The sequence below is a fragment of the Chenopodium album genome, chromosome 1 (assembly GCF_948465745.1).
Source record: "Chenopodium album chromosome 1, dcCheAlbu1.1, whole genome shotgun sequence".
Classification (NCBI taxonomy): domain Eukaryota; kingdom Viridiplantae; phylum Streptophyta; class Magnoliopsida; order Caryophyllales; family Amaranthaceae; genus Chenopodium; species Chenopodium album.
In genome coordinates, this window is record NC_137834.1 from 79,691,631 (window position 1) to 79,719,472 (window position 27,842).

The 27,842-nt window shown below is 32.0% G+C and overlaps 1 protein-coding gene across 1 annotated transcript; it reads right to left on the reverse strand.

Annotated features, from left to right (window-relative positions):
• Positions 1 to 291: 291 nt before the first annotated feature.
• Positions 292 to 7,653, reverse strand: LOC145608872 (ABC transporter G family member 21-like). Its single transcript, XM_081664487.1, has 5 exons — positions 7,171 to 7,653; positions 5,647 to 6,454; positions 2,354 to 2,548; positions 1,977 to 2,158; positions 292 to 1,168 (listed from the first exon to the last, which is right to left on the reverse strand). The coding sequence occupies exons 1-5, from the start codon at positions 7,405 to 7,407 to the stop codon at positions 518 to 520; spliced, it is 2,073 nt and encodes a 690-aa protein (XP_081520613.1). The 5' UTR covers positions 7,408 to 7,653; the 3' UTR covers positions 292 to 517.
• Positions 7,654 to 27,842: the final 20,189 nt, after the last annotated feature.

A 27,842-nucleotide genomic window follows, 5' to 3' on the forward strand; every position in this document is an offset into this window, starting at 1 on the left:
AATCAAGAACGACTTCATAAGAATCTTCCAAATGTTGAAACTAATCTTGTTATAGAACTTATCAATCTCGAACTTGGTAATTGAAGAATTGTCTGGAAACCTTAATGAGTTAGGCTATGGAATTTGGGCCAGACTAACCCAACAATTTTTACAAGCAAAATGGACACTTGATCCTACCTTCACACATCTGTAACACAATACATTATCTAAAATCTTAATAGGAAAAAAAAATACATGAAATTAAATTCATATAATCAAACAATCAATCCATACAAAATTGAGCAAGCCAAATATAATAAACTAATTCAAGATTACTACAATAATACCAAGCTGATTACTTGTAATTGGATTTCTTTGGTAAAAAACTAGTTTATGGATACCAAATATCTTGTTAATTATTGTGAAATTATTTCACAATCCCTTTTTCTTAAACAAGAAACATAATACATTGTTATATATCCTTCAAAATCATCTTAATGACTTAAAACATTTCTTACAAATATTGCACAAAGGTTAGCTAATGAGACAAGTTCATCCTCAATGCAGCATAAGCCAAGAGCCTATAACCCACCAACATCATAGTTAAGGCAACAACATCAAACCACAAATTGTGTATACCAAGCTGCTTAATCGTTGGAAAATCAGCCACCTTACACCGCACCTCTAACCCACACTCGTAAAACTCGTACCCTGAGTATTGCACCCCAACAAGAAGCTTGTAACAATAATGACTAAAGGAAATATACTTCAACCATGCTATAAAAGGCGGTATGTGTTGGATGTAATACCCCCCGGCTAGTAAAAACACTAGCATTGTCACCGAGGCTAAGGTTGTGGCTTGCTTCACGTCCATTAACAACGCGCCTAGGGCTAGTCCGAGGCCTTGTGACACGAGCACGTTGTAGAGGACAACTAAAAGAGTGAGGAGAAAGGTGAAGGGGGACGGCTTAAGTCCACCCATGTAGTATGTAATGCTCACAAAAATGGTAGGAAGTACGAGTTCCATTGGTAAGTCTCCAACCATACGTGATAGGTAGTATGCTGAGAGGTTGTACATGCCCGAGGCTCGTTCTCTTGAGAGCATTGGTCGTTCTTGTGGGAAGGCGAAAATGGCGTTGAACAAAGGGAAGAATCCCCAAAATATAGAGAAGAAGAAGAGTAGACCAACCTGCCAAATTGAAACATAATGGACTTAGTTCATCAAATTTAGATCGTTTTCTAATATCAAATGAAATACTTCCTCTGTTTTTTTAGTTGACATATTTCTATTATCACGCTTGCTAACGCATGTTTTTAACGCTTAATAACTTTAATTATTAACATTATAAAATTATAAAAAGTGGATATTAATAAAATATACATATAGACGATTCAAACAAAATCTCACATCACTATATTTTATCATATCTATAAATTACAAAAGCAAGTCAAAGTATAGTATGTGAACAGTGTAAAAATCAAACGGTGTCAGCTTAAAAAAACGGAGGAAGTATAAATTAAAACGTGATGTATAAGTTTGATGTATTATACTCCTTTTGTTTCTAAACAAAGGTCACATGTACTTTACTCGATCTCATTTTGAAGAAATAAAGCTAAAAATATTAACTTGATTTTACTTTATTCTGAAATTATACAAATTCAAACCATCTAATTTATTATCACTATCGTCATTTATTATTCAATAATATCTACCAAGGAGTATTACTGTATCCTGATTCCTGAATACTACCCCCGTCACATATTATTTGCAACGATTAGACTTTTTTCCTCTCTACTTTATGTCAAATCGTTGCAAATAATATGTAATGGAGGTAATATTAAACTTTAATTTAATTTAAAACTAGTACTTTAATTCTCATAGTAAGAAAATTGATAATATAATATGTTGTTGAAAATAAAAGTGACCAATTATCTTTTTAGACTATATTCTAAAAAAAAAAAAAAGAAAAAGAAAAGAAAAGATTATGTGAAGTAACCTGATCTTGTATATGAGTGATATCAGAGTGCCACCACAAAAGACCAGAAATGATTGAAACTGACAAAACTTGGAAGATTCTTAGACCAGAATAAGACTCATGTCTTCTCTCTTTCAACCCTCTTTCTAACAATATTTTGAATTGTTCCCACCATGTTGTGCTCCATTCCTTTTCTTCACTACCTGTATGTGTACATTAATTATTTTCCAAATTTAATTAAACTTTATACTGTATCAAGGTACATAAATCATTCAAATTATGTCTGTCGGACCGCCTTAAATTTTTGTTATAAAAATAATTATGCTTACTGATAGATATTATAGGATTATTATAATATTTGTCCAGGCTAAGGAGTTTTTCCGAAATCTAACACTTACTTTTATATGATGGCTTCAAATTGGAATGTGAATGATCTCCTGATCTTTGCTTATTTTCAGCCTTCAATCCAGGATAAATGTTCTTCTTATATGCAGATGTTAGAAATTGTTTGGTTGCACTTGCATTGTCGTGATGCTCCAACCTGATGTTATGGTGCTCGAGTTGATCATCATGCCTCATGTCCGGGACTATACCTAATCATAGATGATACGGATCATATGAGTTGTGACATGACATTCGCTAATTGTTCTCACATTATTATTTGAGCCAATATAACTCGACTCAAACTCCTAAAGAAAAAATAGAATTACACATTTAGAAATAATAATAAAGAAAAAATAGAATTACACATTTAGAAATAATATTCCAAGCAATTTCGATTGAGACTTTACAAGCATATAACTAAATTGTCATATATTCTTCTCACTAAAGTTGTGCTCTTTCATAAGAATAACATATAATAAATGTACAAAAAGGACTAATTAGATTTAAAGTTGTAACTAGAATCATTAAGTCAAATCTTTGCTAATAATATTAATCTCAAATATAAACTTAGAAAGGTTAGGGGAATATTTGCATGCCTTATATATTTACAAAAAATGATGTCTTGACTACAAATTCTTCATATAATAATGCAAAAAATGCATCTAATTATTACTTGGTATCAAATTTAATCTTCTATATTATTGTCACGAATAAAACTACGTAAGGAGCTATGTAAGATTTCATTATGCAAAGAATAGACATAATTCTCACTTTTTTTTAATTTATAATTCTCAATTTCAAAAGAGAATTTTAATCAATATAATAAAAATTCAACAAAAAACGTACAACTTTACTTGAAATAGCATATAGAATTTTAGCACGTATGCCTTCTCTATTCATCCAATTCTTTTCCCACTTTCTCTTTAGTGACTTGGTCCTTAAAATTTATATATATATAGAATAAATTTTTTTCTATATACAAGTACTCTCCGTATTTATAACGGATTAAATTTTCATTATATTCAGGGTAGAGATTTTCCGATCCTTATCTACTATCTGATTTATCTTTAAGAGTTTGACCAAGTTATAAAAGGTGAAATTTATGTGACCTATGCATCATCAAATTTCAATTAGGGCAGCCAATGATCTTGCCTATAGGTAAGAGAAATTGTAATAGCATAACATAAAACTAGTATGTAACACACCCTAAATTATTGGGTGAATCATCGACAACTAACTTATTTGATTAAAGTATTGGGAGTGATGCTCTACACTTTTGAAATAAAACTCGAAGGATATTTTGATCAGCAAAGGTAAATGTGAGAAGAAGCTGACAAAATTCAATAGGAAAAAGCTAGGCAATTCATGGAAAGTGACAAGGAGAACCAAATCATACTTTCAACTCTCAACAACTTTACAGTTGTGCATATTTTTCTATCACAAAATTAAGCTTATTAGCATATGTTGTACCAATTCTATTGGATCTTTTGCAATTTAGATAAATTAAAAAGTAGATTTTGAAATTTTTTTCAACTTTAAGCATTCTTCAACTCAAGAAAGACATGCATGCATATATAATGCATTATTGATCAGTCTCTACCAACAACACTTGTGATTATAAGGAATATCTTTCATGTTATTCATGTTGCATGTAAAGTTACTACATCAACTTAAATACCACAATAAAAGATTAAAATTAACAATACATAAATAAATGATAAAGTTGCAACAACCTACATTATCCTATTGTGCTTTTACATATAATTGTAGCATCTCTTTACCACAAATTATGATAAGACTACAATCTAAGTGGAATAATTATTAGAATCTCTAACTTACGAACAAATTTTCCATACCATAAAAATCTTTAAGGTATACATCAATGGGTTATCTTTAAGTCTTTTAACCTTTTTTATAGTCATATCACAAAAGTAATTTATCTCAATAAAAAATTATTAGACAGGACTACCCAATACCGAGTAATAAATAAAATAATTAAAAGTATACATTTTATTCTCTAATATACAATTTTAATTTTGAATAATAAATAGGAAGTACTTTATATGAAGTATATACACTCCGTAAATACGTAACACTGTTATGATAACAATAAATAGACTTAACAAATGTATCTTTTTATCTGGTAAGACAACTTGCTTGTTTGTACAATTTACTACGTACATAAGTAAATTGACACTTTATAACTGTAAATGATCACTTTTAGGCGTTTAAGCAATAATGTCATGGGTTAAATGGGAGCTAGTGAGGAAGAAATGTGTGCACTGTATAGATAGCTATATTATTCCACGTCTCCAACAACCATAACACAAATAACTTCACGAGTATCACTTCCATATATATAAACCACTTACTTACTGTATTAATTAAAGTAAAGTTTACAACTGTAGCACACCCGTGAGACTTTCTATAATTAATAAAGGACTTTTTATTTTCATGTAATGTTAACACTAATCAATTAGCTTGCAATGCCTCATTTTCATCATTATTGACCAAAAAGGTCATATTTATTTTATTATATACTTATTCTGTTCGGAATTAATTAGTTGTCATCATATGTATCATCATCTCGACCTCTCATTAATTTATGCATATGTCTTTCTAAGTCGTGTACCATCAAAAACCAAGAAAAGATGAGAGTAGTGGACTTATTGTTAATGTTGGTGAAAAAGGAAATTCTCCATTGCTAAAATTGAAATAGAGAAAATGTATGGGTATGAAGATCTCATGGGATTTAACGGAAAATAGAGATCTTCAATGATAGACGAAAGAAGTATGTAAAAGCACATAACCATAGGGACATGTCATTTCTATTACTTTTTGTGACTATCCAATAAAATTTTGTTTTTTTGTTTTTTTTTTTTTAAGAACTGTCCCATAATTTTCTAGAAAAATAAAATATAGAGACCATTGATAATTGTTCGTTTTTCTACCCAAAAAAAAAAAAAAAAAAAATTGTTCATTTTGTTTATCGTCATTCCCCCTTCAATTCTTTTTATTGATACAAATTTGGTTGCACATTTCATAAGACCAGCTATGTATGAAACATATAGTTTCAACAAAAAAGTCTCTCGATACTATATAGACCAATTATATTATACTTTGTCATGTATTTTCAATATAGAGTAGCATATCAGGGGATCAAATAAAACTATAACTTTTTTTCCAATCCGCACATCAATTTTCAATAATATATGTGACTATTTACCCCACATGTCAAGAGATATAAACATAATTATAAACCGAAAAGACTATTCATAAAAGAACAAAGCAAGCAAAGTGTACGTACCATTGGCAAGATCTAGCAGAAAATCAGCCGGATTAACAAAGTTGCACCCGGGCATTAGCCCAATTGAACAAAAATAGTCCATTACACGGCTAGCACTTCCATAATAAATAGGGCATCCTTCGGATAACACAACCACCTTATCAAACATTTGGTATAGTCTACTTGATGGTTGATGGATCGTAGTCAAAACGGTCCGTCCACCACGGGCTAGACTCTTAAGGGTGTCCATGATCCGTTGAGCTGTGGTTGAGTCCAACCCCGATGTGGGCTCATCCAATAATAATAAACTGGGATTCACTAGCATCTCTTGACCTATACTAACCCTCTTTCTTTCCCCACCCGAGACCCCCCGAAAGAGGGCCCCACCAATCATAGTGTTTCGACACCTGGTTAGACCTAATTCGTTAATAACCATCTCTACTTGGTCTATTTTGTCCTGTTTGGTCAATTTATTATGTAACCTTAAAAGGGCCGTGTACATTAATGTTTCTGCCACGGTCAAGTGTGGATAGAGCACATCATCTTGGGTTACAAACCCGATTTTACGTTTGATGGATCCTGAATACGGGTGCCCGTTATAGGTAATTGACCCGCTAGTTATTTTGCCCGGGAGTCGGCCTCCTAGAGCCGTGAGGAGGGTTGTCTTGCCACTACCTGACGGGCCTAGCATTGCTAGGAGCTCGCCCGGGCGTACAATTCCCGTCACACCATTGAGTATAACCCGGGTCAGCTTCGGACCTGATGGCCCGAGACAATAAGGGGAGTCTTTTGCTGGTGGCAATGGAATATTATAAGTAACATCTTGGAACTGCAATATTGCAAACAATAGTCATTAGTTTAATTAGCACAAATATGGTTCAACTCTTTACTAGGAAATGTGGTAAAAAAACATAAAAAAGAGTTATATTACATTATTGGTTTCATTTAGATGGGAAACATGTTTAGACATAAGTAGTAAACTAGTAATAATATAGTATGTTGAACTCCTTTGTTCGAAAATAATAGTCACATATGAGCATACTTTTATTTTCGTTTACCAAACAAATATTGTTACATTCTTGAAATAGTAATGGATTGTAATATTTTTCCACAATAACCATGTAGATAGCTTAAAATTTGAACTCCATAATTAAATCGTACGTCTATATTTTCTTTAAATAGTGTGCAAATACTTGCTTGCTCCTAGCTATAAAATATGACTTTTAGTAAATTTTTAGTGTACTAGGAATTTAGCATGTACACATTATTTTAGGTATGTTTATTAAATACAATATAATGTATAATTATTATGACATATATAGATGAAGTTGAATCTTAATGACACTTTTCTCCTTAATTTTATGACGAGCTCTCCTAATATGTTCAACTCTAAGATAAATCTGTAAATAAATTAAATTATGAAAAATAGTTGATTAAGCTTATACTAGTGTATGTAGCAATAAGGTTAGATATATATAAGCAATATAACGGCATAACTATTATAATTACAAGTATAAAGTATATAATAGAGCATAAGTATGAAACCTTGAGTGTGATAGGTCGGAGGGATCCATGCAAAGTGGAGAAATGAGAAGGAACTGATGATTGTTGATGATTGAAGGGTTCCAAATCCTCTAAACAAGGACTAACAGCCCGGTTCGAGGCCGAGGGCTCGATATGAACCGAGAAATCCTCAGAAATATTCCAATTAGCAGCATGATGATGATTGTTAATGGTTGGACTACCCGTATTAGACGTTGGATCTTGCTCTATAGGCATCATTTGTAAGGGCTTGTTTAGGCTATAATAGCAAAACGTACGTAAAAAAGATAAGATCTAATTTTCTTAGAATTTTATTATATAAGAGAAAAAGATGAGGATGATGTACGAACAATTTAATGTAGAAAATGTGTCACATGCAAATATAGGAGAGAAAAAAAAATAAAAATAAAGGTGAAGAAGATGGGATAGATTGAAGCTAAGAAGAAGAAATGAAAGGTAGAGCTTGTTGTATGAGTTAGCATGATGTTGGCCTTTATATAATAAAGTGCGAGCTACCTCAGCCTAATGGAGTGTTGAAAATAACGAGAACCTAGCAACAGTTAGTTTATAGTGGGTGAAAGTCCATTAATAGTGTACCAATGTACCATAAAGTATTTTCGATTTTCAAGTAAGTACTGTGAAATGATAAAAACACAGATAAAAATTAGACTATTTAATTAATTTTTGAGATTTATAACAACATAAGTAAATGTTTTTATTGATTTTCAAGGAAGTATTGTAGCGTAGGACTGAGTGGCGAATAATGTTAAAACACTAAAAAGAATCAGACTTTCAAATTAATATAATTATTGAGGTGATTAATTGATTTTTTTTTTTTTGTAAAAGTATGTATATACTATAATTTAATGCTAATTTGATATTTTTCCAAGATTAAATATCAAGATGATTACCTAATATTATGTTTAAAATAAAAATCGAATCCTATAAGGCTAATTAGAAGTTCAACGATGTCATTATCAAAGTTTATGTCTTTGATTGAGGGTCAATGAGCCAATATCTTTAGCTTTTACCAATTTTGCATTTTATGTTGGTTCTTATGCCACATGGCACTCTACTAAAATGGCACAATAATATAACTTTTTTTATGAAAGTGAAAGATATATTATGACTCATATTCGAAACATATCGCCTAATTAATTATACTTAATTAATTAAGGGCCTCTTCTTATCAAATTATAATTATTCTATAAATAGTAAAGTTAAACCACACCAACAAACTGTATCATGCAATTACCCTACTTACCAAACATATATACAACCATGCAGATAATATAAGGGGATGTCGACGACTAACTTAAATTAATTAGCTCAATTATTGACTAGCTAATTATTATGGTGAATGTTGCTTTATTACAATCACAACTCATAGATTATGCCACTATGTTTTATAATTAAAGTACTCTTAGATATTATTTGGAGCCTTAAACTTCTTAAACCTTCACTTTATATAATTGTATCATTTTCCTTCCAAAAAAAAAAAAAAAAAAAATTATATAATTGCGTCATTTGAGTTAGAAAAAATTGTACAATCAAGTACAAATGTACAATGGATGAAAGAAGTTAATGAATGAATCCGGGTGTATGTTATAATCTTAAATGGACTAGGATTAGTTATATTGATACTAATTTAAGTTTGAATTTAATTAACTTATTGAATTATGTTGAATGATTATCTCATAGTCAAAAGATGAATAAAGATATGTATCATTTTATAGTTAATACATGCATTGGATTTCTTCACCCACTAAAGCCATATAGTTTATAAAGATATCACTTTATAGTTCATAATTAGAAACTGATGACTCCTAGTGTAAGGTTACTGATGAACATTATTGAATACAAATTTAAGTGAATGAAGTAATAGACTTTTTAACTGAGCGATCTCAAAGAAACACAGTCTTAGGTATAAAAAAGGAGTTGTGATTTTTGACAAAATCTAATAAGTTTCATATTGAATACACAAATAAGATTGACTTATCTTCTACAATATGTAATTGAGCTCACTAGAATGAAAGAGTTACGTTACACTTACACACATACAACAATTTAGAAAGAAAAAATAAAAATTGTCACAAATATAAAATGCTTTCTCTAATCTCTCTTTTTATGAATTGTCATTCAAAATGTTAAAAAATCATTCCTGTTAACACTAGTCGTGTAACCATAATCCCTATTCACTTACGGAGTAATTTTTAACTAGGTGTCATATATGCTTAATTGAGATTATTTATTTTTTATTTTTCCATCTTTTTGTTATATACTTGTATGATACATATTTATACCTTTATGAAAAAAAAGACATGAAGTGTAAAATTAAAACTTTGTACTATGGAAAATAACGTTGGTCTAAAAATCGGTCATGCAAATGTTGTTCCCTGTGGATAAATTACAGCTGTAGCATAATATACGAAGAGAAAGGCATATTATCCTTTTATCTTTACTTCTTTATTAATCGTATGATCATTTGCCAGAGGTTATGGTATCTTCCTTTATTTATTTTTTTGGTTGATGGCTTCCTAATTTAAAGTTGGAATGTCGGATTTTCTCTACCTTTTAGATTTACACCTTTATATGTGTCGGTTTCTCATTCATTATCATTAATACTTGAAAAAGTATATTAGCATCATCTTAATTATGGGTCATTCTTCCTAATCAACAGGGTAACTACCGACAACCCCTTTTTGTAGAGAAAATCACAAATGCAAGTATTGGTTAATAGGAACAATACACAATAATAAGTGCTTCGATCAGCTGATAATGAAGTTGTTCTAGCGTAATAAAGATATTAAGTTTAAGATTTAACATCATGTTAGGAGAGTTTTTTCCTTCAATTAGGGCTTAATTAACCTGACTCTATTTCGGAGTAGTCCGTATAGTGCGCTCTACATTATTGATATGTTTGTATTAATTAAAAGAGTATCAGTAATAAGGGTTTTCGAGTTTTGTGTAATACCCCCGATACTTTAATTAACCAAGATTATTTTCATTTCATCAAATCTCATTCGTCACATTTAAATGAATGTGGTTTGGTCTAATTTCATAATTTGATTGAACTTTGATCTTATTTATGCATTGAATAAGATATAGCTTAATTAAGATAGTTGTCATTCCCATGATTAAATAAAATAGTTGTCATTCTCATATTTGCTTTAATCAACTTTGCTGGACGAAGTATCCATTGACAAAATATTTGCTTTTAATTTATAAGTTAAATTAGACATAGCCTAATTAAGATAGTTGTCATTATCATACCTTATACTTCTTTCATTTCTGTATAGTTGCGGCACTTCTCTGAAATGGAAATGTCATAATAATTACAACACACTATAAAAAGGAAGGTTTTTATGGTGAAAATTGTACTATTACCTTTATTTAAAACTCATGACCCATTTGATTAAACTCCTAACAACCTCTTAACCATATTTAAAGTGTATTATGTCATGTGAGGTCCATTTTCTTAAAAACCGTAATAAAGTGTGTGTTGCAACTATAGAGAAACAAATGATGTAGTACCACCTTTTGATTATTCCAGAATAACACCACCTTTCATATGTATTTGCCAAAAATGAAACAAAACCGGTTGGTAACCTGTTGTATTGGTTTCCTATGACACGTGTCACAATGTCATTGGTTAATTATTTTTATTTTTATTTTTTTTAAAAAAACCTAAGTAATTAAAATAAAGTTAAAATTAAAAAAAAAAAACCACCACCTAGCCTCCCTGCCCAACCCTCACCCTCACCGGCCGCCCCTCCCCCCACGCTCGCCGGCGCCCCTCCCCCCACCCTTGCTGGCGCCCCTCCCCCCGCCCTCGTCGTTGATCGACCTCCCTAGCCTTCCCCCTCCCCTGAACGACACCCCTCCACAGCTCCACCCATTCCCCCACCCTTAAACAACCCACCACCGAAACCCTAGCCTACGGAAATTAGGGAGAGGAAGCCAAAATTGAAAAGGGAAGGAGGGAGGGGGCTGAAATCGGAAAAGGGAAGAGGGGGAAGGGTCGGCCGGAAAGGGGTAGGGAAGGGGAGAGGGTGGTGCAAAGGCGTCGAGCAGGGGAGGTGGGTGCCGAAAAGGGGTATGGAAGGGGAGGGGGCGACGGAAAGGGGAGGGGGTGCTGGAAAGGGGGTCGGAAACTAGGACGGGGGTCGGGGATAGGGTTGTTTTAGGTGGATGGTCTCGGTGGTGGTGGTGGATGCCGGCGAATGGTGGTGGATGACGGTGATAGTCGTGGGAAAGGGGGTTAATTTTTTTTTTTTAAAAAGTTTTTTCAAAGTCAAAAATAAAAATAAATAAACTGACCGATCATACTAGGACACGTGTCCCAAGGTAACCTGTAAAATAGGTGACCGATTTTTTGTTTCATTTTTGGCAGATGTGTGTCAAAGGTGGTGTTATTGTGGAATAATCAAAAGGTGGTGTTATTTAGGGAAGACCGGTGAAAGGTGGTGTTATTTTTAGCAAATTTTCCTTAATATTATTCAAAACACTTCTTTCCTGTTTGTGGTTGTTTCAGGAGATTTTGGAGATTCTTCCACGCTTTTCTGCCTGTCAACTTCGTAAGGTGCCACAAAGTTGGGTTGCTCCTGCGCACTGGTTGGCTGTCCGTGCTAGTGATTGTCATTTCCTTTGCTGGTCTTTTTAGCTTGTGTTTGTTGTTTTGTTTGTTTGTTAGTGTTCTTTGTCAAAAAAAAAAAAAAAACAAAAAAAACAGATGGAATATCAATAATCCAACTTTGTACTCCCTCCGTTCCACAATGATGTTCCTGTTTTGAATCTTTGACTTTTTTAAGATAGAGAGAATCTTCTAAATTTTTCTTAATCTATAAGAGCAAATATAGTCATGTGGGATCTAGTTTGATTCGTCTTGGTGAGTAGTTTATTAATATCTAACTTTTACTTCCTCCGTTTTCTTTTAGATGCAACACAACCTTTAGCGCGGTAATTAAGAAAGATGGGGTTTACATGATATAATAAACTTTAAAATAAGATGAGTGGTTGTTAGGATTGTAATTTAGTGGACCATGTCCTTTAAATAAGGGATATAGTTGTCCTTTAAATAAGGGATATAGTATAGTTTTTCCCTAAAGTAACTTTCCTTTTATAGTGTGTTGCAAGTATTGTGACATTTCCTTTTTAGGGAAGTGTTGCAAGTAAAAGAAAACAGAGGAAGTATAATTTTTGCAAGTGTGAGATTAAAGATATTTGCGGTCAAAGATTGGTAAAATTTTGCATTAATTTGTTAAATAGGAACATCATTATGAAAACGGATTGACTACTTAAAAAGGAAACAGGTAATTAAATTAGGACACGTTTTAACTTGTTTTCCTTATTATTTTCTAATGTGTAACTAACTCAGGTCTCAATGTCAAAAAAAAAAAAAAAAAAAAATCCATATTTAGTAAGAAATCATTTGTTCCTTTAATATGAGAAACTAATAAAAAAAGGAAAAAGAAAATAAACACAACAAGAGAATGAAAATGACATCTAACTAGGTAGGAACATGGGACGACTATAATTTACCCAATATGGAGTAACATCCAACGCTAAAGAAGTAAAGATAGAGTGATCAATTGGAGTAAGATATATACCTAACCTATCAATTTTGTTCAATGTTGTCTTGTGGCGGACTAAGATATACTGTCTGGTCAATTTCAGGCTGATATTATAGGAAAACTTTTGTATACACCCGGTTTTCAATAATTTACTGAACATTGGGTACACTTTTGTCAGATTTAGTGTCACTTTTGTCAAATTTAGTGTCACTTTTGTCAAATTTATCAATAAAGCATAAATAACTTTTATATATGTCAGGATAACTTTTGTGCGTTTTAGTGTAACTTTTGCACATTTTATTTTCACTTTATACCGGATGTTCAGTAATTTACTGAACATCCGTTTTATTTAAAAGTTTGTCGATATTATATGCATGTGACGGTGCCAACTAGGTCTAAATTAGGGTTATTACAACTAATTAATCAGACATACTAATCCGGCTATGTTTGGTTAAGGGGTCGATTAAGGACTGATCTTTTCTCCTCTTCATCCTTCTTCTCCGGTAAGATATTATCAAATCAAATCACAACCCCCACGGTAAAATTAAAGATGGGGACATGTTATTCCATGTCAGCATGTCTCTTGCTCAACTGCTCAAGCAAGCCATGCCTAAAACCGGCTAAGATATAATCGTGCTTGCTTGCTTGCTTGCATTAGGGTACATAATACGCAGTAAGTTTTTTTTTTTTTTTAATTAAAGTTGCATGCATGACATTTTCCCAAACACATGCCCACACCTATCCATGATGTACATATATACGTTCAAGTGTAGGATATAGTAATGCACTACTAAAAAGATAGCGTGAACGTTGTCTCTAGTAGTATAGTACTAAGCAGCAGCACTTGATGCCAACTTTAATGAGACGGATTGGCCGATTGGCCATAAATGGAAATGGTGGGAAGCAAGAAGAAGCACCTTCACTAAGATAAGTAAAATTAGTTAGCAAAGCATGCAACTAAAATGGATGATGGATGCATGCCAACAATCATATCATACATATTTGAGTATAATATTGAGCTTTCATACAATATATACATCTACAGACATATATACCATATACTGATATACATACTCCCTTTGTCCCTTATTATTTTTTGCCCCATAGAGGAATATTACATTATTATTTTTAGCAGTGGCGGATCCAGGATTTTCGAACTGGTGAGTCACCATCAATAACTGATCACTTGTTTCAATCCAAAAATTACATATATGTATATATAAAAAATATATTTCACCAAAATGATTTCAATCAAAAAATAGGACATAAAAATCCATACTACAATAGTACTTAAAAATTCAATCTTACAAGTCAAAAGTACGTACTTCAAATAAATAACATGTTACAAACAAATAATACTATAAAATTATTACATTAAATTAACTTTATTGTACAAGAATTATTAAAAAATTATAAGGAGTACACAAAAAAAAAAAAAAAAAAAAATATATATATATAGTGAGATAACTTAAGAGACTTGTTATTAAATATAACAGGTCTCTTTAATGAAAAAAAGAAAGCAGCGCAACAAATATTCATATACAATCAGCAGAAAAGAGACCTGTTATCTAAATAACCGGTCTCTTTGTTATTTTAAAAAATCTGACAAAGTGCTAGGCAGCAATAGCAGCAAAGAGACCGCCTATCTATAATAGAAGGTCTCTTTGATTTTTTTTTTTTTTTTTAAAAAAAATTAATTTTTTTTTTTTTTTTGCTGGTGAGTCACGTGACTCACCATGCACCTACATAGTTCCGCCCCTGATTTTTAGGTTGGAAAAAAATAAATGAGAGAGAAAAGTAATAGGATTAAAAATAGAATGAGACAAAATTAAAAGAATAGGCTAAAAAGAAAAGGAAAATTGGCTGCAACAACACCAACTATGATAAAGGTACGTGTAGCATTAAAACCTTTTAAAGGTGCCGTCCAAAGCACAAATTATGTAATTGAGTGCACATATTAGCATAAATGACACTAATGAACTAAGGTTCTATGGAAAAAAGTGGAATCTTCATTATTTTATAATTGTTTAAACATTTTTTAAACTTACACATTTTTCCATCATGTGTGATGTGTCTATTTTATATAGTATTTTACCCCCGTCCCTTGGTCATAATTAGTAGTGTTTTTGGCTCTTTAGAGTCACTTTTATTACTAATTGGTGTTTTCTAGTGTTTTCGTAGATTTGGTTGACTTTTGCAGGGATTTATGCTTTTGGAGTATTTTCCCGAGATATTTTGGAGCAATCACGAGCATTGGAGAAACACGACCAGATTTTATAGCCCAGGGCCGGTTAGAGCCATCGAACCGGTGATTAAGGGCTCGGTATAGGTGATACCGGGGCATTTGGACCGAGTATTCAAGACCCAAAGAGGAAACCCAGATTGGCCCGAAGAATTGGAGCCCAATCGTAGTCCAAATAGTGGCCCAAGAGAGCCGCCCGGCCAAAAAGGCTGGCGCCCGGAGGCGAGCCCGGCCGGGCGGGAGAAGCAAAGGTCGGCGCCCGGCCAAAAAGGCTGGCGCCCGGCCGGGCGAGAGAAGCAAAGGCTGGCGCCCGAAGGCGCGCCCGATCGGGCGGTGCCTCGCCCGATCGGGCGCGTGTATTTCTTAGGAGATGTTTAACGTAGTTTTAATTTGTTTTAATTTAGGATTTTGTACGGGGTATAAATACTCCTCCGTAATACGATTTTAGTATCATCTCTTCTTCTTCTCTTCCTCTCCTACTTACTCTTTCTTTACTCTCTTAATTAATTCTCTTAGAATTCTTTCTCTAAACTTTTGTCCTTAATTCTTCCATTAATTCCAGATTACTTTTTGGTAACAATTTCTTCCCCTTTACTTTCAGTTATTTTATTTACTCCCTTGATTATGCTTTTATTTATTTATTTGATTAGTTTAGTCATGATGATTTGTGAGTAGTTTTATTTCTAGGGTTTATGGGGATCTAATAAATAATATGAAGGGGTAATTTATTGTTGTTAATTATCAATGCTAGATTAGTTTCCTATCGATTGATTTAATGCTCTGTGACTAGATTAGGCCTATCTTTTATGCATGAGTTTGACAATATTGATTCAAGAATCGAGATATGAGAATTAATGTTTAGGTCTAGTTTCAATAGGCAAGTTAATTTATAAATGGTTAAGTCAAGGTTCGAGAGATGAGATTTAATACCGGTTGATTAATTCTGTGATTGTAATACGTAGCGAAAGCCCTTTACAATCTGGTTAATTGATGCATTGATGATTGACTATTATTGATTATTGATATTGCATGATAATTTCCTATTGAATTGTTTTAATGTTTTACAATTGCGGCTTGTAAAAGTATAGCAATATTAAATTGATTAATCGAGCAGATGTTAATTTGATATTAAAGGTTATTTTCAATAAGAACTTAGATCTAGTAAATTGCGAGAGCCTGTTAGATCTATGTTGATTAATAAATTGCGAGAGCCTGTTAATCATGTTATTTATGCAATGTCAATGATTGATTACTATGTTTTACCCTGGAGTATTATTTATTGGTGAACCTATGCCCTAGATCCTTTTATATATTGTTTTCTCCCTATTCCTATTCTTTGTAGTTTAGTTTCTTACTCAAATATAAATATTGGTTACCTAGATAATTTAGATTATAATAATTAATTAGGAGTAAAAAGACTTGTTTCCCTGTGGAGATCGACCCTACTTCCCTATCTACTTTAGTTAGAGGACTTAGGAATTATTTTTGATTAGGGGATACGACTTTACCCTGTCAATGTGTGACTAAATTAGCCTTCCCTTCTATTTTTTGTTTCCATTTAAGCATTTCTTATCCTTCACCATTGAAGCGGATTCCTTTGAAAAAATTGTACAACTATTTTCCTTCTTTCGCTTCTTCAATTACTTTATTCTAATATCAATCTCAAAGAATTGAATTGACTTAGTTTCCTTTCCCTCTCCACTTAGTCATATACTAAATTGATAAATAAATAAATAAAAATCATTGAAAAACCTTTATTTTGTCAGAGTTCGGGATATATAAGTAACTTTCTAATACCAAGCCCCAGAAAATAATTCAAAATACTTAATTCAAACAACAATTTTAGAATTGGGTTTTAAGTTATACCAAATTGATTTTCTGGTTTTTGATTTTCTAGTTGATTTACTATTGTTAGTTGAGACGAACACTACAAGAGGGGGGGCGAATTGTAGGTGAGTTCCTAGTGACTACTTTTTCAAATATAAAACAGAATAAAATAGGAACTTCAATGCACACAGGATTTTACGAGGAAACCTTCTAGTGCCCAACTAGAAGTAAAACCTCGACCCTACCTTAGGGATTTCGATCACAAACAATTTCACTATAATAGGGCAAACACCAAGTTACAACCTATTATAATCAAACCTCTACTCACAAGTTTCTGAACAAACTTGCTACATAATAGGATTCTATTCTACCCAGTCTAAGTCCCACACTTAGACTCTCTCTCGTACTCCCTAAGCACAGATCTTCTTAACTTCTCAACAGAAGCTCTCTCTCTGTATGCAATGATGACAAAAACACTCTCACCCAAATAACCCAAACCAATTACAAATAAAGACACCTAGTATATGATAGGCAAGCTATGCATGAAACCCGAAACTAATATGACAAGATGATAAGCTTGGAAAACTTACACAATTAAAGCTCTGTAAATTCTTTTCGCATAAACTCACAAAAACCTAAACTCCTTTTTCCTCTACTATTTATACAAGTATTACTTGTATAGCAAGTAGGTTTTCTTAAAGATAAATAAGTTAAACTTAACTTATCTTTATACACGGTTTTTATGTAAATCATTAGAAGAAAATATTTTCCGAAAAATAAGATAGAAAGATTGAGTTAAAAAGCATAATATCTTTTTAACAAACTGATTTTAAGAAATAAACTTTTAAAGAAAATCTTTTTCGAATTCTATCTTTTATCTTTTCCAATTTTAATTTATTTGCCAAGCTATCTTGCCACGCTTCTAATAGACTTCATGCATATCCTACTTAACATATTTAACAATGAATCTAGAAGATAAAATCTTAACTAAGTCATTGCTGCGCCGTGCTCCTGTACTGGTAGGTTTACTTGAGCTCCACGCTTACTAAGTTCCTCCAAAGATCTTAGTCAGCCATCTTCAAGTTCCTGTGAAGGAACGTTCCTGTTAGAAAACTCAGTTCATGTGAGGGAACACTTCTTCTGTTTCGAATAACCTTCTTGAACAAGGAACTTCTTCAAGTCTTCTTAGTTTCAGTTACTTCTTCCATCTCCAAGATCAATTTCACCTAAACTAAACAAACACTTGAAAAACCTTTATTAAATGAGTTTGCTGTAGTTTAAGTTCTTCATCATCAAAACCTTTAACCATCAACAATTACACTTTAATTGTGAAGGTTGAGAGAGAATAATTTAAAGGGAAAAAATAGTTATAATGGAAGAGGAAACTAAGTCAATCACATGAGATGTAAAAAAAAATGTAATTAAAGAAACAAACGATAGAAAATAATGGCGAAAACTTTTTTAAATTATTCAATTTAATGGAGGAAATTGAATAGTGTTTAAAGTAAAACAATTAAAGGAAGAGAAGACTACTTAGTTACGTGAGATGGAAAATTAAGTAGAATGGAATTAAACTACAATATATATAAATAAAAAATTTAAAAATATTTAAGATTCCACTTTTTGAAGAAATCTAAGCTATGCCAATGTCATTTTGTTGTTATGTGCACCCAAATGCATAGTTTGTGATGTTGAATGCACCTTTAAAAGGTTGTGCTGTTGCACACTCCTTCGTCATAATTGGTGTTGTTGATAGTTTGTGATGTTGAATGCACCTTTAAAAGGTTGTGCTGTTGCACACTCCTTCGTCATAATTGGTGTTGTTGCGGCCAATTTTTCTAGTTTAGGACAAAAAATAAGAGACGAGGGAGTACAACATATTAGTTACTCCCTCCGTTTTTAAATACTTGTTCCATTACTATTTTTTGCACTATTCATTTGTCCTACTTTGACTAATGTTTGTGATTTATACAATAAGAAAAAATATAGTATAGTCTTATGGGTACTTGTTGGAATCATCTCAATGAATAGATTATTAATTTTCAATTGTTAGAATTTATAAAATGGAGGGAGTACATCATATGAAGCAGTTCACTATTGTAGATGTTTGAGAAAGCGTAAAGAAAGTAAAATTGTTCTATTTCAATTAGCATATACAAAGTATATATACAATTCTTTTTTTTTTTTTTTTTTTTTTTTGATTGGACGAGACAGATGACTATATAATTTTCCACTATAAACTACTAAGAAGATTATATCAAGTTTCATGTTTTATTATTCTATATCAAACGTGCACGTAGGTTCGTTCACTGGTTTATTACAACAATCCAATATTTCGTATGATTTCTCCATTATCTACATCAACTAAAAGTTTAAAGTCTCATTTTTTCACAAAGATGGATTTTTTTTCTGATTATTTTTTTTATTTTTATTTTTGAGACATACAAAGATTAAGTTATCTAGGCTTTTAAGTTTTTGAATTTTTGAGCATGCATATCAGCATATATCTAGCAAGGTTTATGAAAAGTCGGTCATAAGGAAATTACGACCTTTTTACCATAGCACTTGGCTTTGATGTTCCAAGCTTAAGAAAATTCTAGTAACAGATGGAAAGTGTCTTTAATTCTTTATGATGAGTTACCTGTTTGGTAATAAAAATGAATTTTATCTAGTATCTGACCCGTTTAATGCACGAGTTATTACTTAGGTATATTTTTTGAAATGTGTTGCTTATTTGTGCTATATATATGCACGCGTAATTACATTTGATTTGCAAAGTGGAAATAAAAATATTTATTGTTCATGTAAGATTAACTTGTATGATGGACTCGATGTCCTATTCTTAATATAATGCTCCGTTTGCTTCTGCAAAATCACATTTTCTAGCGATATAAACGTTTATAATTTATCTCTTTATGATCCTTTTTGTTATTTTTAGAATCTTTTAATGAGACAAAGAAAAGAAAAAAAAAAGTTAAAAGTAGGAATAACAAAAGGCATTATTAGATCAAAATAGAATATCTAACAAGTACGTACTCATATGCATTAGTTGTTATTATTAATCTTGACTTCAAATTAAAAATATAAAGGTTAATGCATAAGATAAGTGGTGAATCCAAATTTAAAAAATTATATACTCCCTTCGTTACATATTACTCACAACAAAGTAATAATTTATGTCTCACAAATAATACCCCTTTTGTTGCGAGTAATTCGTAACGGAGGAAGTATATATAAAAAAAATTAAAAAAAAAAAAAAAAGAAAGAAAAGAAAAATAAAACCCTTACTTTTCTTCTCTCTTAGATTGTTGAGTTAAGGTTTAATAATGCTTCCTCTTCTAAAATGAACATTTCTCCCTCAAAGGATCGATATGGGTTTTATTCACCTCTTATGTAATGAGAATTTTCCTCATTAATTTGAAAAACAGAGTCTTTCTTCTCTTCTTATTGAGATATAGATCTAATGCATTACTATGAAAATATCATCAAAATTCATCAATAATTTTGATTCAATCATATATATGAATCTGATGAAAACTGTGCATACCTCTCCAACAAATCATTAGATTATTTATTCAAAAAGCAATATTTTTAGGGATATGAGTGAGAGGTCTTTCACAGTTTATAACAAGATTTACTTGACGATCAATTATAGCTTAATTATATATTTATATGTAGGAGCTGAAATTGAGTACATTTATTAGATTCATATTTCTTTTTTAATAATACTAATGAATTAAAGTTTTAGTGATATGTATGTTCTTTTTTTATTTTATTGTATAATTTTCTATTTTATGGGTACTAATTACTAATCATAAAATCCCAACATAATAATTACTATTGAGTGATACTTGGAGCTTTAAAAGGAAATTTTTATCTTTTCTTATTTTTTTGGGCCATTATAGCCTATAGGTGTTTAAGAATTAGAAAAAGGTTGGGGAATTTGCATGAAATTCTTGTCTACTTCTTTTTTAATGTAGACTATTTTTTGGGCACCTTTTCAATTATAGACTTGTCTCATCAGAAACGCCAATTTTAATGTCTATTTCTTTTTAAGGGGTTGAAAACACATAAATGTGGGAATTTGGTGAATAATACTCGTTATTCACCTAATATAATCATAATTTAAAAGTGTTGGGGACTTAAATTTCCAAAGGTGTCATAAATTGTTAAAGGACAAATATATGCTAGCCTAAATTCCTCCAATCATGAAAAACTTCTAATTGGATGGTGCAAGAAAACAATTACATCCACGTCTTATAGAGTTATAGTTGACATGAAGATCATTAGTCTATTATTATCATTTAATTGGAAAATTGTTGATTATGAAATCCAACTTGTTAGGAAATTAGGGTGCAATTGTGTTTGATTAATGCGGAACAAGTCAATGAAATTAAGAACGAGAAAAGCAATAAAAAAAGATAAACAAAGAACACAAGGATTTACGTGGTTCGGTCAAAATAGACCTACATCCACGGGTGGGGGATTCGAGAGCTTCTTCACTATAATGGAGAAAGAAACAAGATAATAATACAAGGAGTCTTAAATCTAATGGCTCAAAAGGTATGATCTAATTGATCAACTAAAGGGTCCTTTTATAACACAAGGAAACCCTAATAAAACCCTAAGATTGTTCCCCAAGTACACTCAAATTATAGCCGTCATAGAAAAGATATAATTATAGAAAATATTCCATAAATTATCCTAGAATAACCTAACTACCGAGCTATAGCTCGGCAGCTAGCTCATGCCTGTCGCAAGTCCTCATAGGGCCAAGCTATAGCTCACTCGCATAGAGCTATAGCTCGCAGCCTCGTTGCAAATTTCCAGCTTCGTCAGGTTTTTGTAAAACGGTCATAACTTTCTCGTTTCTTATCGGAATTGGGCATATAACCTATCGTTGGAAAGCTCTTGAACCAAGCTATCACCTCCAACTTGAATCACCTCAAAATCAGTTGTAGTTTGAGAGATATAAGCGTTCAAAGTCAGCCCTACTAGATTTCAAGTCACAATTTAACACAACTTTTACCGGTGTGCATAAGTAATCTCAATTGGCATCTAGTGATATTCTACAAAATTGTTCTACTTTTGTCCCTTTTGTTGGTTATGCTTTCTCTTTTCGTTCCTTTCTTTTAAATGGTTGCACTTTAGTTTTTGTTATATTTTTTAAACCCGTATAAACTTTTATTACCAAAACCTCACTTACAATATTATCTTATATATATATTTTTAATAGTACTCCGTATTATCTTACTTATATTTGCAAACACATTATCACTCATTCTCTCATACCCTTAATAGTCGATAAGTAACGGAGTTATATTGCGTAATTTTATTAAAGTTAAAATACATCCTTAAAAATTTGGGGAACATTACATCAATTAGTATTAGACCCTGTTCTCTTCACCTTAATTAAAAAAATAATATTAAGTAAAAATAATTTCAGTTCAGTAAAATAAGTTCAGTTCAGTAAAATTCAGTTTTCTTAAAGAAGAATTATAATAGAAAATCAGTAAAAATAATTTCAATTCAGTAAAAATAATTTCAGCTCAGTAAAATTAAGTTCAGTTCAGTAAAAATAAGTTCAGTTCAGTAAAAATAATTTAAGTTCTACAAAATTAAGGTGAATGAAACAGGGCCTTAATAAATTATAAATTTGTATAACTAAACTATAGAAGATTTTAATAATAAGTAACTAAAATTATAAATATGAGTTTTTTTAGGGCCTATGTGATGGTTTGATGAGATTGAATTGATATGAAAAGTTGCTTCAATTTTCTCCTTCGCATCTATTTCAAAAAATAAGCTAAACAATTCAATAAATTTAGTTCGAGGTTATTTATAGATTAATTTAATCAGTCATTAGTAATTTGGACTAGTCAGTCAGTCACCAAGTCTTAAAAGGACGAAGAATCGAACTCCGCGATCCTAACTCTAACCTCAACTCACCAAATTGAGTTACATTGAACAAGCCTTAAATTCGAGGAAAGAGCCAAAGTGATAACTATAAATAGAAATGTGTATAAGATGAGTCCATTACATACAAGTTCATACACGACAAACATAATAACAAAATCTTCAAATATGCCAATTATTGATCTCTCCAAAACTATAGTTTTTGTTACATATTACCTCATTGACAAAGACACCACTTTGCATAAAAATGGCAGACATAATAGATAGAAATTGTGATATTATAAGTGGAAGTAAGCAAATGAAATTATATATATGCTCGACAAGTTACTGAATTTACATGCAACATAGCACTACCTTAGTCCTTTTTAGTACAACATTTAGCTAGTTGCATGCATACATACAAATTATCGTACAAGTTATTACAACTTATTTTCTGATGCACAATCTAGTAACGTGGTACATGTGTACGCTTTTCTATTTTAGTTGGTTAACATCAAATAGTGGGATTTTAACAATGGACATATTTCTTGTAATTGATGTTTCCTCACCCATCAATTTCGATCTATTTATGATGATGTACAATTTTCATTGTATAAATCATTATGAGATGAAATTTTGTACATAGATTTTAGAAGATTTTGTTACATGATTTTAATAAACTCGAAAATGAATATGATTAATTAACAAGGATTTTGCATGGTTTTGCTTTTAACCATTTAAGAGGAATTATAAATTAAAGTGTCACTTCATCATGAAGAATTTTCAAAAGGTAAAAATTAATTAATTGAACTACATGTATTTAAAAAATAGTTATGACGATCTTTTTCACTAGTATATATTCTAATTGTTCTAGTTCTAGATAAATTATATAATTGGTGTGCTTCAGCCTTCAAGTTAAGGCATGACATCTCTAACATAATGGATGTTGTATTATCTTGAAAAGTTTATGATTTTTTTTTTTTTTTTTTTTTTAACACATAGGTTAAGAAAATTATATACTCAGTTATCTTCCTTAAAAAAGCTACTCCTCCGTCACTTAAAGAAAGTCATATCTGAATATCTGATGGTTCTATACGTTAATAAAAAAAATAAAAATAAAAATAAAATAAAAAAAGATAGTGGAAAGAAATGATTAGATGCCACATTTATGGAACGTTAATGATATACTACGTATCGTATATGTGGTCTGCCTTCATCCTTCAAGTTAAGTATGATAACTATGATTAGATACAAATATTTGCGTTGAGAATATGTAATTATCTTTGTAAATAGAAATAAGTGCATTAGATGTATAAAAGTATTTTGAAAAAGGAAAATTTAACAACAATAAATAAATCTTTGCCCCATTCTCCCAAAATGGACTAACCTTTAAATCTTCCCAAAATAGACAGAAGTTTGCATTTTTTCTCCCAAAATGAACCTAAATGACCAACAACCTATACAACCGGTCATTTTTTTTTTTTAATTTTCATTTAATTATCTTTTTTTTTTTAATTAAAAACCTTTAATTATTTCTTACAATTCAACAAAATAATTTTTTTTTTTTTAAAAAAAAAAAAATCAGACCTCTCTTCCCTTACCCCGGTTCCAAGACTGCCAACCACCCCCTCCTCCACCTTTCTGGCCACCACATCCCCTCCCCCTTCACGGCTTCACCTCCCATTTTCGACCATCCCCTTTCCAGTCACCACTCCCCCTCCCCTTTCCACTGCATTTTCCGACCATACCTCGCTCCCCATGAAACCCTCAAACCGACAATCTATCTATCCCTAAATCGAAAAATAGTGAGAAATTAATGTAAAAGGAAAGAAGAATCGGAAGATTGAAAAATTAAGGGTTTCGGTGGGTGGGTTTTGGATATTGGTGGTGGTGAGAGGATGGTTATGGCAGGTTTTGGGTAGTGGGTTTTCAGATCTTGGTATTAGTGGGGTGGGTTGGTATGGTGGTTTTGGTGGTTGGTATGGTGTCTTCGACGAGTTGGTATAAATGGTGGTTTCAGTGTTTTTGCTGGGTTGGTATGGTGGTTTTGGTATTTTTGGTGGGTTGGTAGGTGTTTTCGGATGGGTTGGTATGGTAATTTCGTTGGTTGGTATGGTGATTTCGGTGGTTTGGTGGTTGGTATGTTGGTTTCTATGGTGTTGGTTGTTGGTAGTGTACATAAGTGGTAGTGTAGTGGGTGGAAGTGATGGTGGTGAAGCTTGAGAGGGTGGCTGGAAATGGTGGGAAAGGGTTTTTTTTTTTCATTTCTTTTTTAAAAAAATTATCAAAATTAAAAATTAAAAAAACCTTTAACCAATGATTTAATGACAAGTGGTTTTTTACCTGGTATAACAGGTAGGGTGACCTGCTTGGTTCATTTTGGGAGAAAAAAAAAATGCAAAATTCTGTCTATTTTGGGAAGATTTAAAGGTTGGTCTATTTTGGGAGAATGAGACAAAGGTTGGTTTGTTGTTGTTAAATTTTCCTTTGAAAATTGGGAATAGTTGCATGGAAAATATGTACGGAGTATGTATGAGGGAAATGTGCATTATTACAGATATGAAAATAATGGGAAATTTGGGATTCTATGTGAAAATACGGAGTATTTATTCTAATTCAAGAAATAATTGAAAAGTTGCCATTAAGGGGAACGCTAAAATGATGACAAACGTAACTCTCTTTTAGAAACGAAGGGAATAAATTATAAATAAAAATAAATAAATAAAAATTGTCTAGAAATGCAAATATGCATTATGCTAGTTGGAGTTTTTTTTTTTTTTTTTTGTACTTTTAAATAAGGCAAATTTGGTTTTGAATTACCTTTCTTTGAGTACTTTTTGAATTAAATTGTGAGTATCTTTTAAATTTCTTAATTAATTTAACTATCTTTCATTTTTTTTATCAATTACTGATGAATGTCATTTATGACACTCATTTGGTAGCATTTTATGTTGTTTTTACCTTAGTATTATAGATTTTCTTCCTAATTAAAAGCTTAACCTTATTTCATTTTTTTATCTTTCTGAGACCCGTCACGATGATTTTTCGGGTTGGAAGAGGCCTATGGTGCAAGGTGGAAGCTTATGTATAGCTCACAAGGCAAGAGATGGTTTACTATAAGACTTGGGCCTACGCTCTTAAAAAATCATGGTGTTGAATCCACTATAATAAACTTCATTTCGAAAATGCCTACCTAGTGACAATCATGAGGAGTGCAACATTCACATCACGCACAGATCAAATAAGTGTGCTGCTCTAGGCTGCGCGGGCGCGCATGACAGACATGCGGGCATGCACGACAGGAAATGACGGGCCACGGCAATTAAGCAGCGCAGCACCACGGCAGGTGCCCGCGCTGTAGAAAATTATAAAATGATATGAGTAGGAACTCGGCGCAAGGGTAGCGCGACCTTTGCGCGGTCGCGCATCAGGGCCGCGCAGATGTCATGCGGAGGCGCGCCACCTGATCTGTATTCCGTACCCAGATTATCGTAGGCGTGGCGGTGGCTGCGAGGGCGCGCCTTATTTCCTTTGTAGTTGGTTATACTATAAATAGCTTGTCTTTTTAATTCTTCATTAATTAATTTAAGATTTGAATTAGACTTCATTTTCAGCTTAGGTTGAGAGTTTCTCTCTCTAGTTTTAAGCTTAGTTTTACGAGTGGTTTTAGAGAGAGAAAATGAGGGATTTCAATGGTGATTTGAGATATTGAAGATATAAGGGTGACAATTGTATATTGAAGATCTTCTCAATTATCAATGAGCATTTCTTACTCTATCTCATCTTATTACTTTCTTTAATTTCATGTTTGTTTGATTTAGTTTTGTTGCTTAATTCTTGATTAGATTAGTTGTAGTCCGTTTGATTGAATCTTGATGTGATCTCTTCTACTTGCATTGCTTTGATGTAATGATGATTGTTAGTGAGTAGTTGCTTGCTAGGGTTTGGGTCAAACTTGTATGATTGATTTATTGTGCTTAATTTGGGAATCATGTTGATTGATTGTTGAAATTAAATTATTAATGGAAGCTTGCATGTGCTTAGTTTGATTAGGCCTTAAGAACTATGCTAGATTGCAATGCAAATCCTAATGACATGCCCACTCGATTTAGGATTTACAATAATTGTTGATTGGTTTGAAATGTGATTCTCATAGTTTGTCATTCATAGTGGAGACCTAGCTTGAGGATTAGCTCATTGATTCCAATTGATAGCTCTTACCATTAGTCTTCACAATCATTGATTGACTTAATCTTCCCAAATTGTTGCAATTGTCATGATTACATATTGATCTCCATTCCTTAGTTTTTCATTTGTTTGATTTCTTTGTTTGGGTAATTGATTGATGTTTGTTTACTTTATCCTTCATCTTCGATTTTGACCTAACTTCGGTGTAGATGGAAAGTACTTGAGCATAATCGTTCTTATTAGTTCAACCCTTGACTTACCTCTATACTTGTATGTAGGCTTGTTAAGTGATTATAAATTATGTTTGGCTCTAGGGAGAATTAGTCAATGACCCACTTTTCCCTACGTCAAATACTCCATCCGTTCTCGAAAAAAGTTTACGTTTGGTTGTTTTATACCGTTAATAGAGAAAATAAGATAGTGGAAAATTGATTAGATATCACATATATAAAGTATTAAGTCATTAAATTAACTTTGAAAATAAGAATATTAAATATTTTGATAAATGGAATAGTTGCATCTTGCATGGAAATTATGTATGGAGGAAAATGTGAAAAAATAATTGAAACGTAATCATCAAAAGGGATCTCCTAAAAGAGCAAACTTAACCCTCTTTCAAAGGGAGTACTTCGTATTAGTTTTGCAACCATGCGTTTAATAAAAAAATACACCAATAATATCAATCACAATTCATATACAAAGTATGTATTTTAAGTTTTAACCTCCTTTTTATACACTTCGTATATTACGCTCGTTTTAGCTATTAAAAAGCCCAAAATGGCTTCAACTTTGCCAATTTTGAACTTGCAGAATGACCCAATTACACCTAGTACTTAAGAACACCACCTCCCCCACCCCCACCGGCCGAGGTTGTGTAATGTGTTATTCTTAGCTGTAACTTGCAAACATTAGTGTCAGCCTAAAAAACACAAAAACATTGTGACGCTTTT